We start from the raw sequence: 19996 nt of genomic DNA, 5'->3' as shown, positions 1-19996 counted from the left end.
TAAAAGCCAAAACCAATTAATAACTCTATTTATCTCATTCACTCTCCCACATTTTACACTCGCTTTCTCACTCTCTCACTCTCTCAACAGTGCTCACTCTTAAGCTCATTCGCTAACTCGCTCACTTTGTCTAATTTTAGGTCACCACTATCTATCTATCTATCTATCTATCTAGAACCAATTCATTAACTCTGTCACTCTCCCTCTCTAACTCTATTTATCTCATTCACTCTCCCACATTTTACACTCGCTTTCTCACTCTCTCACTCTCACTCTCTCAACAGTGCTCACTCTCACCACATTCTCACTCTCTCAACAGTGTTTCTCGCTATCACTCTCTCACTCATATTCTCTCTCTCATCACTCTCACCTCCCACATTCTGTCTCCACATTTTCTCTCACTCTCTCTTCTCTCGCTCTCATATTCACTGTCCCTCTCACACACTGTCATTCTCTCTCACTCATTCTCTCTCTCTCTCTCTCACACTCTCTCTCTCTCACACTCTCTCTCTCTCTCACACACTCTGTCTCTCACACACTCTGTTTCTCACCCTCTAGCTCTAGCACTAGCTGTAGCACTAGCACTAGCACTAGCACGTACTAAGCACTAGCACGTACTAGCACTAACACGTACTAGCACTAGCACTAGCTAGCACTAATGTTACCTTTCCATCAAATCCTCCTGGGCAATTGAACACCCCAACAGGATTTACACCAGTGTTATGGTGCCTGGCTAAGGCAATGCTTATGTTCTACTCCGCTATGATTAATCACAGTATATCCAGGAGAACACCACTGCCTACCAGTATATGGTAAAGGTCGGCATCCAAACCTTCAGTTAAACTTCATTAGGTGAGGAGCAAATAGCAGATATGGCCGTAAAACATTAAATTTATATAGACAATTTGTATGTTATGGTATTTTTATAATTGATTTCTTGCAGTTAAATCTTCATAAAGAGACTTCATATCATTTTGCTATCATTTGAATACTCATTGTTTATCATCCTATCTGTTTTTTTAATGCAATTGACCCAACATGTTTTTTTGGTGAATTATTGTAAAAATTACAAATAGCCAATTTAAAGGGTAGTAACTGCAGTAGTTGAACTTTTTACAAATTGTCACACTAAAAGGTGGTACATGTAGCTGTTTTAGTTTTTCAGTTGCAAACGTATTAATACGCTTACGTAGATTTTTAATATCTGCTACTGAGGATCCTTTCTTATTCGTTGAATACCAAGTTTCGTGTATTTCGTGGTTACAGTTGAACCAAAAAATTTAATCTTCAACGAATTGCAAATTTTCTGTAGTGTTGTATACAGACTTCGACAAATCCACTGAATATCCACAAAATTGCTTGTTTTCATTAATCCACGAAAATTTGTACCCACGAAAATAAATAAATCCACAGTATTAACGTTTGAATAACAGTTGTTGTATTCAGTGGCGGATACAGGAATTTCCATAAGTGGGGGTCCTCTGACTACCTAAGAGGGGTCCGCTCCAGTCACGCTTCAGTGATTCCCTATATATCTAAGCAACCAATTTTTTCCCCAAAAAGGGAGGCCGGGCCTCCTGTCCCCCCTAAATCCGCCTGGTATTATCATCTCATGTTATATATGTGAAATAAAATCAACGGTACCAATTTTGTTGCACCAGATGCGCATTTCGACAATACATGTCTCTTCAGTGATGCTCGTGGCCAAAATATTTGAAATCCAAAGCTTATATAAAAGATGAAAGCTGTATGATCATACTTTGGGTATAAACTATGATTTGAAAATATATTTTCAAATAAAAAAGCATACAGAACAAAATCAAACATTGAAATGTACCGTTGTAACGTGACTTAATGTGTTGGTCAGATAAATAATTTTGTCTATGAATACATTCTGCGCGAATCCATAAGATCAATATAGATTGTTTTTGAGGTCTAAATTTATATATATGCAACAATATTTTACAGATTTACAGATAAATCGATTAAGAATGAAACCAGAACTACAAATTGTGTTCCCCGAAGCTCTTTTCTGATCGGCTTAAATATTGTTGGGGGGAGGGTATGTATTTTGTCTGAGTCAGACCATTTTTCAAGTTTTTCGACGCTATCAATCATTGTTGTTAAGTTCCAAAATTTTACACTCTAAAGTATGGGGAAATCAGGATTTAGTCTAAAAAAGAGTATTTTTTTTAAAAGAGGCTTTTAAAGTTAAATGGTCGTTACCGCAAAGTACAGTCAGGATATTAATAACTGTAAGTAAAGTACCACTGAGTCATCAGGGTCCAATAATTCATTCAAAGTATAAATATACTTCGGAATACTCTTGATAATTCCATTCACCACAATGTAGAGTATGACGAGGTCATTTGAATCCATTCGGAATATTACTAGATTTACAATCGTAACTGAGGACAAAAAGTGCAAATTCATTTTGCCAGATTGATTACAATTCTTTGTTAATTTTTTAATCAATTTCAAACTGTATAATTCATACAAATTGCACGTTGAAATGCAATACAAACAAAATCAATTTAAATAAATGATTAAATCTTGTTTTTTTTAAATTGAGTACATAATAATACCGTAATTAATTTCAATACGTGTTTTAAAGTTTGACACCGTAATGTATATTTTTGTTTGTTAGATATAGATTTTGTAGATATACTAAATATTTAAGTATACATTGTGACATTTAATCAACAAAATAAGTAGAAGTCAATTTATTGATTAAAATATATTGATAAGAATGTTTAGAAAGTTTAATTTTACAGTTTTTGTTTATTTTATGTAAATCCCCCTAAATTCGTTAATTCCGACAAACCCTTATATTGATTGCACCATAGGGTTTGAATTATCAATTTTTCCATTACTCTTGTATACCAATATTACGTATGCATGAGGGTGTATATGGGGTTTAAAGATTAAATAATAATAGACAAAAATACAGACTACAGAGAGAAAAAAAAAGAATTGGGAAAAATATATTTTAGTAAAACATATAAAGAAAAGAGAAAAATAGTTAAAAACAAAAAAGAATAGAGACTAATTGGGTGCTGAATAGTAGAGTAGAGAACAATAAGGATAGAGAAAATGGGCAGGAGAAAAATTGACAAAACAAATATTTTTTTTTAGAGAATAAAAAAAATTGTCTGTAAAATAGAAAGTAATAGGGTGCAACATTATAAAGAGTATAGAAAAATAGACAAATAAAAAATACAAAATAAAAATAATATTGACAAAATAAATAAGAAAGAAAAAAGAGAAAAAAAATTAAGAATGAAAAATGAAGGACCACCTATCCATTTCCTCATGCATGCCTTTTGATAATACGAGCATATATTTTGATATGACCAAATTATATTCATTTACATCATACTGACAACCTTGGTCTAAAACTTGGCAATTGATCGCAGTATTAACTCGAACTAAGCATTCATATAAATTATTTGAACACCGCTTGAAAGATTACATGCAAATAACTTCAAGTGTTGGTGCAACCCATCCAAGGATCATTGAAAATGTCTGTCAATGTGAAGGTTTAAAGTTAGACAGCGAATTTGTTTTAAAATCTGATAAGTAAATACTTATAAAGAAGAAAACAGTTTGGGTTAGAGATTACATATGATTTGAACTAGAACTATGTAACGATTGGACTGCACCAACGCACCAGCATGTACTGATATTTATGGGCGCGAAAACTATGTGGACCGTTTGAAATTGCGAAGCAATTCAGAAGATCAAAGAACCATTGGCGTTTAATGAGCTGTTGTATAACTTACTAGCAGGATCAAAGCATTGGTTTACTACATTTAGGTGTAGGCCAATATTATGAAGAACAACTTACGAAATGGCTACCTGTGAGATACATACTTTTATTACTAGTAACCGTTTTCACGAAAAGAATATTATTAGGATTTGTTAAAAGGTGTAGTTTAGGTTTTGTTAGTTTAATTTGTTACGGAAATTCGAATATAGAATATTAAATCCGGTGTAATGAATCAGGACGAAAATTAAGTTATATAAAAATGTTTCTTTAACGAGGAATTTAAACAATTTCAATATTGTACCTGAAACTTAAACAGACTGCATGTATATCCAGAAATAATTAGTATATTTTTTGCGGAAGATATCGAATCTGTTCTTACGGTTCACAAGTTAATCGCCAATTGATGCATTGAAAGACGGTATTAGTAAACTCAACAGTAAACGACAATTTTGAAGAAAGAAGTTCGGAATCCATTCATTGACATGATAAACAAGTACATTTATATTTGAAAAGATAAAACTAAAGTGTTTTAAAATGTTAAAGATTTTCCAAATGCAATAACTCTTTACGGTTTATTATACCATATCCTTTTGGACCATTCAGTGGAATTTATAATGTGACTGACATTTCAAAAACCAATCAATAATGGAATACAAAGCTTTAGGTCTTTCTCACGATTTAAAATTGCTATAACACAAAAAAAGCAAATCGAATTAGGATACAATTGGAAGAATACTATATACTATCTGTTGTTTATAATCATTACTTCGACGCATGAAAGTGGATAATGATGGCCATTTATCAAAAATAAATTTTAAGCTGAATGCACAAGAACTTCAATGAAATTTAAACATTTTCAATCATTACTAAATCGAATGTAAAAATACATTAACATAAAGGTAGCTGAAATAGCGAAACGCTATTTGTATTTCTGTTCAAAATTCTACACGCTGTGTCAAAGAATATTTTACAAGTGTTCCGTATTTGGCGCTATAAGATGGACGACAGGAGAACTTGCAGTGTGTGTACTTTTAAGGAACTTAAACTTCCCCCTATAACATCAATGAAGCAATATTTAGCGGAAAGGGAAGCCAGGTAAGCAATCACATATATATTTTTATTCACAAAATAAATGGATGACTTGACGAAAAGATTTTTGTCTATCCCCGATTTTATTCTTTTATTACACACTTTGTAAACAAGTTGTTTCCCTTTACCAGTCATGAACTGGATCTTATTAAGCTGGTTATCGGCTGACTACTACACTTTGTTCATAGTTTAGGATCTTATCGGACAATATTTGCAGGTGCAAAGCATGTAAAGTTAGTCAATTGTTCTTGAAAAATGACTATTGACAGCAAAATATGATAAGTTAAACAAAATATTAAATATAATTAAAACACACTTTTTTCTATACGTTTATCGTTTTGCAATTCGTTTACGCCTCATTAAAACTTGCTGTATTGTTTTAATAAAAAGGTCTACCAGATTTTGCAGCTATTTCTCGCATTAATTATCACTTTTCATATTCTTTGTAAAGTCTTTGGTATATTGTAAAAACACTTGTCTATATTATTGCAGTATGTATGTTGCGTTCTAGACTTCAAGCCGGGTTTCTATCTATTCAGCATATACGTATATTTATCATCTCCTTAATTTTTTCATACTTCTTTCCGAGGAAATTGTAAAACCTGTGGCTCCTTCAGTTCTTGGTTTAAACTGTTAGTCTATTGCAAGGTGAAATTAACTTTAGCTTGTATTTCCCAAAAAGATATATTTCAGAAAAAGAATTAGATATTGTATTACTCATCTGTATAGATAGATGAGTACTTTCCATAAACATAAATTAAATATATTTTAACTCTTTATTTATTTATATAAATGCTTAAAAATATAGAAAATACATTTCTGAAGAGAAATTGAAAAGAGAACAATGAAAACATTTTAAAATGATAGTTGTTTTTAAAATTTTAGAGAAAATTGATTAATTCAATAGATACATAGACGGTACATTTATCTACATTTTTACGAAAACTTAAATATTTGTATAACGTAGATATATAGTATAGATATACGAGAATTAATCTATATTGGCACCTTTTAACACCTGTTTACTAAATGTACTGACAGTACGGTGGGAATATTGACATTTTAGTTGAACAGAATTCGTTCAGGTCATATTTTATATGTCAAATCTATAAAATAAATATATATAAACTCGGTTGTCTGAAAATACGAAGTACATGCATTTATATCCTAATGTACAGTGTAGTATGTTTATATAAATTTCGCTACATACCAATGTAATAACAAGTTCCAATGGAAAAAAATACATAATATTCCCATGCAGTGGCGGAATCAGCAATTTTCATAAAAAGGGGGAGGTGACTGCCCTAAGAGGGGACCCGCTCCAGTCATGATTCAGTGATTCTCTACATAATCAAAAAACGTTTTCCTACAAAAGGGATCATCATTTGATCCCTTATTTATCATTAAAATAAGCAATAGCTGTACTAAACCCTCATCGTCCTGGACATTCATAAAATATTTGCCACTGGACATAAACCAACGAACAAGACAATCCTTAACATTCGTTTCTAGAACTCGTAAGACTTCTCTTTTTCCTCAATATGAATAATTCTTTACGTGGGTTAGGAATAAATTTTGTAATCTTAAAGTTTTTACACAAAATTGAAAAGTTATGTTGACTTGAGCGGATATGACGAATCAACTTCGAAACTAATTATTGAATATCTGGCCTGAAAAACTGCGTTATTTCAAGCATAACGATGAGTTTCATGACGATCAAATACATAATTGGTGGCAGCACCAACTATCGCAGTGCAGAGCTTTTTGAAAAAGCCGTGAATCTTTAGGAAATATAACAAACGAGATTGACATGGACAAAACACTATTTCAAATCTATTGATATTAGTAACCGGTATTGATCGTCTGTTCGATCTCCCTCCCTCATAAATGTTAATCCTATACAATATAAAAAAGATGTGATATGACAACCAATGAGAAAACTCTCCACGAGAGACCAAATGACACAGAAATTAACAATTATAGGTATAAAACGTACTATATATATAATATGTATACTATATATATACGTCAAAACCTCAATGCCACTACCGTGATTCAGTAATTTTAGCATCAACGATGATTTCAATATAGTAGTTCAAATATATAACATAAATCTTTGAAGTAAATTGTGTTTGCTATGTTAAACATCACTTACTTGAAGTTGTTTACAATAATCTCGACTATTTGTACATAGGTCATTAAAATTGTGTCCGTGTAGTGTCCTAACACTTCTGGTGGATTGGAAGTGTTTTTTTAACTTTATTTCAAGTCAAGATGTTAAACTTTAGCAAATATTCGTTAGAAAATCTTGATTGCTTTCTTTGTACTTGTAAATTTATCTAGTTCTTGATCATTTAAAATGATTTATTTGCAAATATGATATATTGAATGACAGGGAGTTTAATATACATTGAGGGGTTCACATACACGATTATTCTTTTAAATTAGTTATTTAAGGAATGACCGCAATTTTCTGTCTATGAAGAAATGACACGTAAAAAAGTACGGAATATAACTCGTTTCATACAATTTTTAGAATATGTCTAAAAGGCACAACAAATAGTACAGCCTTTCCTTATCATTTTAATTCAATTTTAAGGAGGCTCATAAGATTTTAAGAAAAAAATATCAAACATTTATTTTTCATTACAAATCTTATAAATTACCCTTAGTAGTTGTTACTTTATCATATGGTACAAAAATCATTCCTAAAAATCAATTCGTGTTGGCCCCAGGTGACTTTTAAAATGTAGATATCATTGAAAAAGCTCCAAATTATCTCCCTTTGGTTCAAAAATGCCATTTTTTGGCATTAAAATTGAAATATCTTTTTTTTAACTCATCGGTTACCTATATTTTTTATTGTTGTTTTCGAATAAGCTGTACATGAACCAAATAATTGTAAAATTTAAGCGATTTCTGTAATTTAGTTCTTTTTTTTTATTTCGATGTTACCGCTTTTTCACCTATTAGTTCAACAGAAAAAAAGGACATTACCAAAAATGTATGCTTCTTTCGAAGACAAATTGTGAGCGTAAATAAACGGTGACCCCATTTTTTTTTTTCATTTTTCTTTTAAGTATAAGATAAAGTTCCTTTATAGAAAAATATAGCAAATTCCTACATTAAAAAAAAATGATTTAGACCCGAGAGCCCCCTTAAATTGCATTTCTGAGGAGTTACTGTAATTCATAAAATTAAAAAAAAACCGTTCGTAACGGTCATCTGACAAATTTATGTGTATAATACATTGCATGTGCTGATATACCAAAAACTTTCAGCCAATCAGAAAACGTGTTACATCTAAAATTATATAATTCCCTGTATTCGTTCCTGTCAATGTAGATTCCAACTGCATAAAATCAAGTTTTGCAAGAGTCGCCGTTCTTTGAATCGGTTTTTCGCTCTGTATAGGTAACTGACACATTGTCTTAACAGATACCTTATTCTTACATTGAATTTACTATTATTTTCCCACACTGCGAGAAAAATTACACTGTATTCAAATATGTTTGTTTATTTTTTTACGTAAAATTTAAAAAAAAATGGACTTAGTACACTTAGTTTCAACGCTTTGTATCTTCAATCTTTGTCATCAGTATGTTTTTCTTCTGACGTAGACTTTTTTCTTCAAAGCTAGACTTTTTATCTACAGTACTAGACATTTTGTTTGGATGGCCGAATGGTCCAAGTAGAGTTATAATATTATGTTTTACCAAAGCCTGTAAATACTGATTTTGTGTCCATTCAACACAAAACTTGAATTATTTTATATTTGTCATTTGTTAGCCTTTTATAGCTGACTATGCGGTATGGGCTTTGCTCATTGTTGAGGGCAGTACGGTGAACTATAGTGGTTAATTTGTGTCGGTCATTTGGTCTCTTGTGGAGAGTTTTCTCATTTGCAATCATACCACATCTTCTTTTTTTTTATATTAATTGACTAGAATGGTATGTTTCCCCGCTAAAGGTGTGTAGTTTCAACATACTGCCAGCCTATGCTTTTCTGTCAAATATATTTTAGCTAGAATATAATCCACGCTTTTAAATTATTAACAGCGAATTCAAAATCCAAGTTATTACTGAATGGCGTTAAACTCTACTACAAATGAACATAATTATATATTTATATATTTATACAAATTATATTAATTTTGACGACTCGAGACAGTTATTATTTATGTACGTATGAATTGTTTAAAATCCTTGAAAACTAAGTACTGAAATAATCTGTTAGTGGCATATTTATAGTACCGAAAGCCTTCAGTCTATCCTTGATTTTAAATTTATGTAAACCTTTGAACATTTTTTTCTATCTTTGCGTGTACTTTAGAATAAATACTTGTGTCTAAATGAAAGATCATATTTAAAATATGGATTTGTTCCCTTCAAAAAATGTTAGATAAAAATATACTAGTAATTGTATATTACATGTATTTGGTGTGTAATTTTATTCAGTCTGCTGGTCTTTTTGAGACTTTTCTTAATAGCAAGGTATTTTACATATAATATATTCTTGGTAATAATGATGTTGACATGATATTTGCATGTTTGGCAGCAAATATATGCAAAAGTTCATCGGTTTTTACTCTCGAATCAGCTTTTGGATGATACTAAATCTTTCTTTGGTTTACTTTTTTTTAAGACTTTAAACAAAAACAAGATTCTTTTTCAATAACAGCGATCACAAGCATTACTTCAAAGTTTCAGTGGACACAATGATTTTTCGGTTTCCCTTCTGAAACAAGAAAAGAGGTAAAAACCAACACAAAAAAGATTAAAAAAAAATAAGAATAAGGAAAAATGTACTGTAAGTTTTTGTACTTTTTGTGATTGCATTTGTACAATTGTTTCTAAACGAACTTTGAATTTCGATTGTCCCATTGTACTTTTTTATATATCAAAAAGCTGTCAAAAGAAATGCTCATGCTAGGTATCCGTATAAAGGATCAGATAATTTTTTGTTTTTTATTAATATAAATAGGCGGAATCGTATATTTTATTTTTGATGTAATTTGTACTAATTTGAAAACTAGTTGAACAAACGAGTCGTCAGCGCAAATGATTTTGGCGCAACACGACACATATAGTCGCTTACGGATTTCTCCGTACCAAACTTTGTGATTTATGTCTTTAAATATTTTTAATAAAATATAAGTCTACACCAAAGTATAATTTGTTCCTTTAATGTTGAAAACTGTCAGTAAAGTTTATGTCCTAATGACGTACAGTAGTACTCAGTAGTTATAGTATATTAGTCATGGGTTGAGATAATTTATAATTTATGGTATTGTCCTTAGTGAAAGATATAAAGTATAAAAGTATAAAAAAATATCGACATTGAGCAATGATAAATACTGTAAAACTTCCTTAATTCTAAATGTTAACAACTAGTAAGTGTAAAGAAATGTATTACATATTATATTTGATATATATACAATGCTCTTTATAATTTATTGGCTCGATTCGTGTCCTGTATTATTAAGTAACAGACCAAATTGGAAAATAAATTTAAATACGATTGATTCGGATTCTTTTGGGTACAAAGAAAGCGATTCGAATTGCACTTTATTTGCGGTATTTAAATTGTTAATTGAAATTAAAAAAAAAAATTAAATGTGTATTCATGTCATTTGAGTTATTTGCACTAATTATGTGATTTTCATGTGCACATACCATTCTCGTCTGAAACAGATTTAATGGATTATTTTCATATGACCTCTACTTTTGACTGGTTTACAATTTTTCGACAAGTAACCTACTCTTTGGTAGGACATTCTGGACAAGTAGGAGCAAGTGAAAGAAGTAAATTCAAGCTTATAATAGGTGCAATTTGGTGATAAGTTCATCTGTTGGCTCTCATATACACGACTGTGAGCTTGGTTTTACTTAGTTAAGTTGCTCTTATCGAGTACCAGAATGTCCACCAGTTAATGAATTTCGGATAAGGTATAATGTGTGTGTGATGAGGAAATTCTTGAGAGATAAAGGATTTCTAGAAGTCAAAGTAACAAAACAAAAAGAAGACGGGGGTTGGATAAAAATGAGTTCCGACATAATTCACATCAGAATTTTGAACGGCTTGATTAATGACAAAATAACTACCAGTAACGCTAAACAAATGTGACATCCAGCAACCATTGACAACCCCTGTATAACATACTCCCAAAAGTGTGTACATTGTACATACTTGCATGTTCTTGCGGTTGAGTGTTGCTCTGGTCTTTGAATTTTCGATACTTAATATTTGCTAAGAATCAAATTGCTTCGGTTGCGGTTCGTCGTTGTCTAGTTCCGCACCAGTCCTACTATCAAAAATTGAAATTAATATAAAATTAAACCGACATACGGGTTGTGATTACGAGATAAGCCACGTCTGACTTAATGCAAGGCACTCAAAATCCTTAAAATTTACAAAATCCACGAAACTTGTGACAACTCTCGGAAAAGTAATAACTTAACTAACTTTGTATGCGCTTAGTACATATAGTTAGTCAGCCCTTTCTGACACATAATATTATATAATATTTACAGGTACGCGTTTTATGGCTACTAAAATGAGTTATAACTTCATTTTATTCAATATTGATGCATTAAAGGATTTTTATATGACTTACAACATAAAGCAGTTAAATACGTGAATTCATTTTAAGTAAATCTATTATATGAATTAAATGAGAAAGAAATGTCTATATAAAGTTTGACGGTGTTATCTTTGTACAACTTGGTGGCAGCGGTGCAGTTTAAGTTGGATTTTGTAACCTGGTGACTATTCGTTTATAAATCATTACAAGATGCAGACTTATAAAGTTGTGTGTTACAGTGCAGGAAATTTACAGATAGTTGGACAAGGGTTAGTTATATCTTTTATGGCTTTATTCTACATTTAAAAAAAGAACTCTGTTATAGTAGTCAAATCGACACTCCATAGTGTTTTTTTTTTTAGCTGAGCGGGTGGCGTTGAACAAGCATTAATCAATCAATATACAGTTAGTCCGCTATATAACGACCATCTTTTAAACGAATGAAAACGTCCTTTATGAGAAACTAAGGCTACCTTTGAACTGAGTTTCACATTGCATTTGAATCACTATGTACAGTGCGATAACAAGAGGGCATCATGACAAAAAAAGTTTTCACTAGATTGTGCAGTTGGTCTTGAATATTAAAAAAGAAGATGTGGTATGATTGCCAATGAGACAATTCTCCACAAGTGACCAAATGACACAGAAATTAACCACCAACGGTCACTGTACGGCCTTTGAAAATGAGCAAAGCCTATACCGCATTGTCAGCTATAAAAGACCCCGCAATGTTCTATTTCGGTAGTATAATGATTTTAGTTATATCATGTTTTTTGCATAAAAAGTGTGGACACATATCAGTGTGGATAGTTATTGTTTTATAAGTGTATGTTCATAGGATGTTTGACAGTTTTTTCTCCAATGGGTTGGATTGGTTGTGTCCCACCAGATTTTTCCTGGTCGATTTATTATGTTTCCTTCATAGAGCCCTCCATTGATTTGTGTTCCTCAGTGGCAGCCATCTTGAATTTTCAGATGAGTAGCAAAAAATCAACACTAGCAAAGTGCAACGTTCAACATGACTTTTGTTTACATATGATTTATTAATTGTCATAAGAGACATCCCTTGCTCACATATTGTACTTTCTTCAGAATTATAAAAAGACATGACACGAAAAATATGAAACACTGCAATACCTTGGTCTAAAAAAATGATAATTGATTTAGTCAAAATTTCATGGCATTTGTTTGATTTATACCACCAGAAATCGAGTAGATATGAATTTAAGAGTAAATAACCGTATTGTGAGCAAACTTAAATGTGAAAATAGCATCACACTGTTACGCGATTAAATCAAAAGTATAGAGGAAATGTTTCGCTTATTTGAAATAGTAAAGGTGCATTTATAAAAATGTCAAGTTTTAGAGATTTCCAGACTATTTTACAAGAATAATGCGGTTTTGTTGACAAGAGTTATAATACTATATACTGCACATGCAAATCATATGTTAATTGTTGAGGTGAAACACAGTAGAGGATTCATTATGGTATTTTACCCCAGAATAACACGTCTGCTGTTTGTCGGAATCACGTAGCCATCTACAGATCTCTTACTTATTTGTGTCTCTGTTTTTTTGACCCGTAACTCCTGTCTCTTTTATAAGGATCTTTAATATAGATAATTTCGTATGCTGTTCGAGGCCTCGGTGGCCTCGAGTAGCCTAAGTAATCGAACAACTGTGCCACTAGCTTGTGAACACTGAGATGTAACCCTACAATTCATACCCGTACCCAGGGGTGTTCGTACGACCCCCTCCACTTTTTGAAAACAAATAAGCACTGTTAAAGTCAACGTTCTGTTTGAATTGTGACAGTTAAAGTTGAGTTCGCGAGTCCAAATACCCCTCCCCCTTTAAAATTTCTGGCTAAGGGCCTGCAATTGGTAGGCGTGCTCGACTCAAATTATAATCTAGTATGATTGTCACTTTTCCAACCGAAGGTCGGTATTTCTCTCCATGTACTCCGACTTCCTCCACCAATAAAAACTGACCACCACGAAATAGAAAGACAACAGCACCGAAAAAAGAGGCGTTAAAATCAATCATTCGAACTCTGCTTTACGATTTGACGATTATCAGTAACAGCCATAGCTTTTCCAACCATTTGTCGCATTATGGGATGTTGCTCAAATGGTGAGTAATTTAAAAAAAAATATCTGTAGTATTAATATTAACGTTAACGTGGCACAATGCTATGAGATTAGCATTACGTGTCCTGTTGCATGTAGATAAAGTTAGTCTTTTCGCCTAATGTAAAATCTATTGACAATCACAAATAAAGTATGCACTATTATGTGCAGATAATTCAGTGATTTAATTCACAATCAATGTTATTGGAATCCTGACAGTTAAATTTCATTAAATGATTTAAATTATAGTGCATGGGGTCAACAATAGACAAGTTTCTTTTTATATGATTTTGAACCATCATATTTTAAACTTTAGTATAGAATTCAAATTTTTAATCATCGCCGTGTTAAAAGCAATTGCACAATTGTTATTCCTTTTCTTTTGTATATGTTTCAGGGTCTTATTTTATGCATGTATAATACAAGACTTTAGTCAATTATATATAATCGAAGGCCATAGTACGGTTCTCACTCTAATTGATGACTATTTGGCCTGATCGATCCATATTCCAATATTTTTATTTATTAGAATCAAGTAATTCTACCTTATTTTCCAGATAATAGTGTTAGTTATTCTGTACTTCCGGTTTGCAAGGAAACGCCTTCTTGGCACGAGAGTTTGACATAAAACACGGGTAATAAGAGTTGGGAACGCGGTCGTTAAAACACATTTCGAGTACTTTCATACAACAAAAAATCTACATTGAGCTGATTTTTATTGTTTGTTTTCAAGCATCTATTTTCCCTTTTACTAGTATTGAGATGGAACTGAAAAGGGGGATGTTTTTTTTTTATCTTAATAAAAGTTCAACCACAGTATATGTCAGACACATACTTAGTATAGAAAGTCTCTGATGTCAGAAGTGTTCTAAGTTGGGTGCGTATCCAAATGAAGTTGTCTTATGTTAATTTGAAATAACTGTTTTTTTTCGTTATTTTGGAAATTTTTGTAATGGTCTTGGTGTCTCTCAGACTATGACATTTGCCTCTAGCATCTCTTTGATATTATTATACATTTTGTACTTGTATACTTCATCGTTCTTTTTGAAGAAAAAAATGTTAAATTACTCTTAACAAAAGTCTATTAAACATTATATATTTAGATAAATATATAAATATGCAACTCGAAAGAGAGAGAAAAAATATTGATAAGTTCCGTCTGTTCAAAACAGAACAAGCAGTTTCTGTTTAACGTTGATATGACAAAAAAAAATAATAATGGAACTATAGATATTTAATGGTGTCATGTTTCGTTTGAGTTTGTCTCATGAAACATGGAAAAGAAGTTAACTTCAGTAGCAAATGAGCACTCAAAATAGAAGTCTTTTTTCATGGCATTTGTATTGCACGACAACCAGTCAATTAATATCACTCTGTTTGGCAGAATGTTTACTTTTTGTAATATAAATGGACGTGTTTTCACCATTTTATGGATGTTGATGCAGATGTAAAGATTGGCGATATTTTTAATATCTTGTTTGCATGATACATAACATGTAATTGCTTTCAGACAAGCTGTATTAATTAGTTCAGGCGTAATAGACATTTTCAATTTTTCAACTTCGATGTATCGTTTAACGAGGAAATGCATGCTTAAAGGTGATATATCATTTAAATTCAGACTTGTCTTTCCATTTATTCAAATTAGATCTATAATGATGTTTGTAGTTCACATCTACAAAACTTCAGCCAGTACACGGATACTGAATGCATGGGATACGAAACTTAAGCCAGTACACGGATACTGAATGAGATACGAAACATATAAGCCAGTACACGGATATTGAATGGGATAAAAGTACCTTCATATAAACACCAGTGCGTGCAATTAAACTTTGAAGACTTTTATGATCAGATGAGGTTATAAGGTCGTGTTTACTTACACTTTTAAAAAGATGTACATCGTATATAAGCAAATATATCAAATACAGACCAAAATTAGGTCGCAGCGACATATTCTACATCCTTTAACTAACTTGCTTTTAGTTTTTCTAAACCAAGATCAGTGTATCCTGATAGACATACACGTAGTTACTTGTTGCGATCATGTAACTTGTTGTAATTTGTATATTCTAAGAATTTCCCATCTCCAACCAAATTGAAGCCGCAATTGTTGTCTTTTTGTTGTATGTCTTTAGTTTAGTTTTGTTTTGTTTTTAATTGTAATGTTTATTGGTATCATATTGAGCCGTGGTGTAGTGGTTAGTGCATCGGACTACCAACACAAAGGTTCCTGGTTTGATTCCCGTTCGGGATGAAAATTTCAGGAACTCAATTGTCGGCTCTCCCTTGACACCATTTGCGAGTATGGTCTTGAGGAAACGATGATAGTCCGTCGGAAGGGGACGATAAATGGCTGACCCGTGTTCAGAGAGAGCCATATCTCTTACACGTTAAAGACACCCTTGTACATGTAGATTTCGAAAAAGAGTAGGCTAATGCGGAGTATGCCGCTACAAGGCAGCACTCGCATCCGCAAAGTGGAAAGGGATTAATATAAGTTGCAAAGCTTGTTTCCCAATCCACTATAAATAAATGTTTAAATAAATATCCGCCTTCTTGTATTCACGCATTGCCATTTTATTTACACCCAGCCTTCGACTTACTGAGGTACATGTGTACTCAAATTTTACATACACTTTGATATAAGAAAGGTTTTATGATCAATAAAAAATAAAACTAAATTAATTTATACGATCTATATAATTTGTGTTTTTTTTATCTAAGGGGTGTGTTTTCGTTTGTTGTTGATCATGTTTCAATCGATTGTGATAAAATTTCCCACATTTTCGTCATTATATATAACATATTTGCTGTATTTGATTTTAATTGCAACGTTATAAATTTGCAGTTAGCATGTTGCACATGTTGCATAATGATGTTATACTTTAAAACTGAAATCTATTCACAATAAACGTTTTGTTTTCTTAAAATGTAGATATTAAACTTAGTATAAAGTAGTTAGTACTAGTTAAACTTGTAAAATTGAAGAGAGAAACCAACTTAAAATTTGGGGGAAAAGTCAAATAAGTACCAGGAGCCTGTAATTCAGTGCCGGTTGTCGTTTGTTTATGTGTGACATATTTGTTTTCGTTCATTTTTTGTACATAAATTGGGCCATTAGTTTTCTCGCTTGAATTGTTTTACATTTTTATTTCGGGGCCTTTTATAGCTGACTATGCGGTTTGGGCTTTGCTCATGGTTGTAGGCTGTACGGTGACTTATAGTTGTTAATTTTTGTGTCATTTTGGTCTCTTGTGGAGAGTTGTCTCATTGGAAATCATACCACATCTTCTTTTTTTTATATACATATATGAAGTATAGATCTAGCAGCTATTGCATTTGGAGAGTATGGATTGGCTACATGATCAATTCTATATAGAGTGAAGCTGGAAAAAACAACTAAATATATGGTTCACTCGCATATCTTCCATAAAAATCAAATAGTTTCTCCTTGTGAGTTATATTAATATATATATATAGATGCACTGAGCAAATTTTGCTATTTTTCAACAAAAAAAATCCGTCTTCGTATGACCAGTAGTTTCATTGTAAGAGAACAGACAGAGTATATGTGAACTATTAAAGATAAACTTTTCATCGCGTTGGTTGTCTTGATTAGTTTAAAAACAAACAAAGTAGCAAATAAAATCAAAGTTACAATGTTATTAAATTGTATTTAAAGGCCTCACTTAAGTAGCGTGATAAACCAGTATTATGCATGTAGATTCGTACAGAACATAATTATGAATTATCGGATTTTTGAAAAGTTAGATTCAATCTATTGTATGGCTACGCATTTATTCAGAAGAATAGTTTTTCTTAATTAATGAAGATGGAGTCAATGTTTTGTGGTGCTACCGATGAAATGTAATAGTTGTGATTGCATCGCAATCATTTGTGGTTGCACGTAAAGTTCTGAGAATTCATACACGCACTTCGGACATTATAGTCTGTACTTTTGTACTATTCTTTGAATTTTACATGTTGAATGCTCGATGTACAATGTAGCTGAGGATAATCAACTCTTCATTTTTCATGAGAAAGGGAGATAACTTGTCTAGTTTTGGAAACTGTCGTTTTATGAATATTACAGTCGGCAAACCTCGTGTGACTTCGCTTCTTTCCATTTAGATGGAGGTACGGAATCGACCGAGTTGTGATGAATGATGAATATTAAGAACGATAATTACAAAAAAAAAAAGAATTAATTTATTGTAGCTTTATAATAAGACATGTGTGCTTCGAAAGCAAAGTTATAACTCATCATTCGAAATTTTAGTTGGTTTAAAGAAAGTGTACAACGCATTGTCATGCTAAAGGACTGTTATTGTATATTATAAGCTTTAAGATTACTAAACGATTGACAGACATTTCGCTTTATAAATAGAATTCTTCGAATTCGAATCACTGGAATATTTGCGAAATTATTTCTAATATATCTTTTAAAAACTGAAAGGATTATCGTCTGCAAAACTTGTGAAATAAAGGAACCCGGATGATAAAGACATATTAATAAGACGATAGAGCTATAAACGAATTATGTCAAATATTAAAAAAAAAATTATTTTGTTTGACATACTTCAGATAACAAATAGTAGAATACGGAATTTAAATCTATATCAATAGATGTTTTTATAACTGAAAAGGTTTTAGTGAGAATTAAAGTAGAATAGTTGTACCTTCTTTTGGAATATTCAATGAACTATGCAAATCTGCATATATTAAATTTAAAAATATTGACTCTTATCGTTAATATTAATATAAGTATTTAAAATGATGTTCCTTTAAATTTAAGTAATTGATAAAATTACATGTCAGGTTCAATTGAAACCAACTTCAAGCAATTAAAAAAAGTTATGATGCATAATACGGTCAAAGAAAGATTAAATAGACTCCATGCGGTGATGAAAAGAAAATAAATCTGAACTTGGATTGAGTTTAATCTCGTTTTCTTACTTTACAAATTCGAACTCATTCATTAACAGAGGAAAGATCTCAGACATTTTCCTTACAATTTGACTTTATTACAACACTCGAAGAACGTCCATTGTATAGAAGGAAATTACGATTATCGGTCGATGTTTTTAATGATTGTTATTCGATTTACAATAATCTTTGAGTAATTGGACAGATTTACTTGAGGAGCTTCTGATTGGACCTACTTATGACATTTTCTAGAAAAAAAATGGACTTTCAAACAACAGATAAAAGTAGTTAAGAATTTAATGCAAACATCCAGTTAAAAAGGAATTAGATGATTACGTTTGATTGAGATGTGAAATGATGTAAAAGCAATTGACAAAATATCAGTGTGTTTGTTTAACGGTTTTAATTTGTATTCCAATATTGCGAATTTAATAGTAACCATGGAAACGACTTTCGGATTCAAAATTGGTAGTTTGGATGACTTGTCACATTCTGGTTATGAGCTTTTAGACAGACTTTCAAGACGACGACAGTATGTCAAATCGCACGTGCGTGAAAGGACGTGTATAATGGCTGTAGAACGGGTCCCAAGTTATTCAGATTCTGACATGGAGAACCTTCAAATTTCTGGACTTGGGTAAGTTAGTCCAAGTTGAACATATTTGAGGACCTTACATCACTTTTAGGGGTAATACACAGGATCTTGACAAAGGCAGATTTAGAGGTGGGTCCCAGGGTGCCCGGGCACCCCCTTTTGGGGGTGGGGGAAATTTGATTGATAATATAGTTAGCATGTTCGGAGCGGGACCCTCCTAGGCAGTCAGTTGGTCCCCGATGAAAATTTCTAGATCCGCTACTGCTTGTCCCCCCAAAAAGTATAAGATGTATATACGTGTGATATAAGAAATGAAGGTATTTTTTGCCGGAGACTAGTGCATGTGGGGAAAAAAGGAGCTGCAGCATTTAACGCAAATTGAAATGAACGTATACAAATTTTATGAGTGAGAATTAATGTATGGATATATTTTCGAACTATATAAAGTTTGATGGCTATTTTGAAATTTGTGACGTCGTTGTTTAGTCAGGTGATGAACTTTTGTTTGTGAGTTATAAGCCGTGTTTGTTTCTAGATCAACCCAAGCTTTACTGGGTTTGTGTTACTTAATGTTGTCTTTTGTGTTGCGTTTAGTATACTGTTGTTTGTCTTTTGTGTTGCGTTTAGTATACTGTTGTTTGTCTTTTGTCTTGCGTTTAGTATACTGTTGTTTGTCTTTTATGTTGCGTTTAGTATACTGTTGTTTGTCTTTTGTCTTGCGTTTAGTATACTGTTGTTTGTCTTTTATGTTGCGTTTAGTATACTGTTGTTTGTCTTTTTGTTGTTTTTCGTTATTGCCGTTGTCAGCTTGTCATCTAAGAAGGTACGCGTAACAAAATAATATGACCCAAACGGAACATGCATGCATGCATCATAGTCATGACCGACTTATGAGTTTGAT

The 19996-nt window shown here is 32.0% G+C and overlaps 1 protein-coding gene across 4 annotated transcripts in view; it reads left to right on the top strand.

Annotated features, from left to right (window-relative positions):
• LOC139503759 (uncharacterized) overlaps window positions 1–19996 on the top strand; it is a 44082-nt gene that overhangs the window by 9515 nt on the left and 14571 nt on the right. The window contains exon 1 of one of the 4 annotated variants that reach the window (XM_071293630.1): window positions 3399–4864. The exons of 1 other annotated variant lie outside the window; for it this stretch is intronic. In XM_071293630.1, coding sequence (XP_071149731.1) covers window positions 4767–4864 — 98 coding nt within the window. In that variant the 5' untranslated portion in view covers window positions 3399–4766. Of the gene's footprint in view, window positions 1–3398; window positions 4865–11422; window positions 11712–17229; window positions 19138–19996 lie in introns of those variants that run through there. 2 more of the 4 variants (XM_071293632.1, XM_071293629.1) reach the window with 2 other exon arrangements.

Source organism: Mytilus edulis, chromosome 14 (genome assembly GCF_963676685.1).
Source record: "Mytilus edulis chromosome 14, xbMytEdul2.2, whole genome shotgun sequence".
Classification (NCBI taxonomy): Eukaryota; Metazoa; Mollusca; class Bivalvia; order Mytilida; family Mytilidae; genus Mytilus; species Mytilus edulis.
This window is presented reverse-complemented; position numbering and strand designations above follow the sequence as displayed.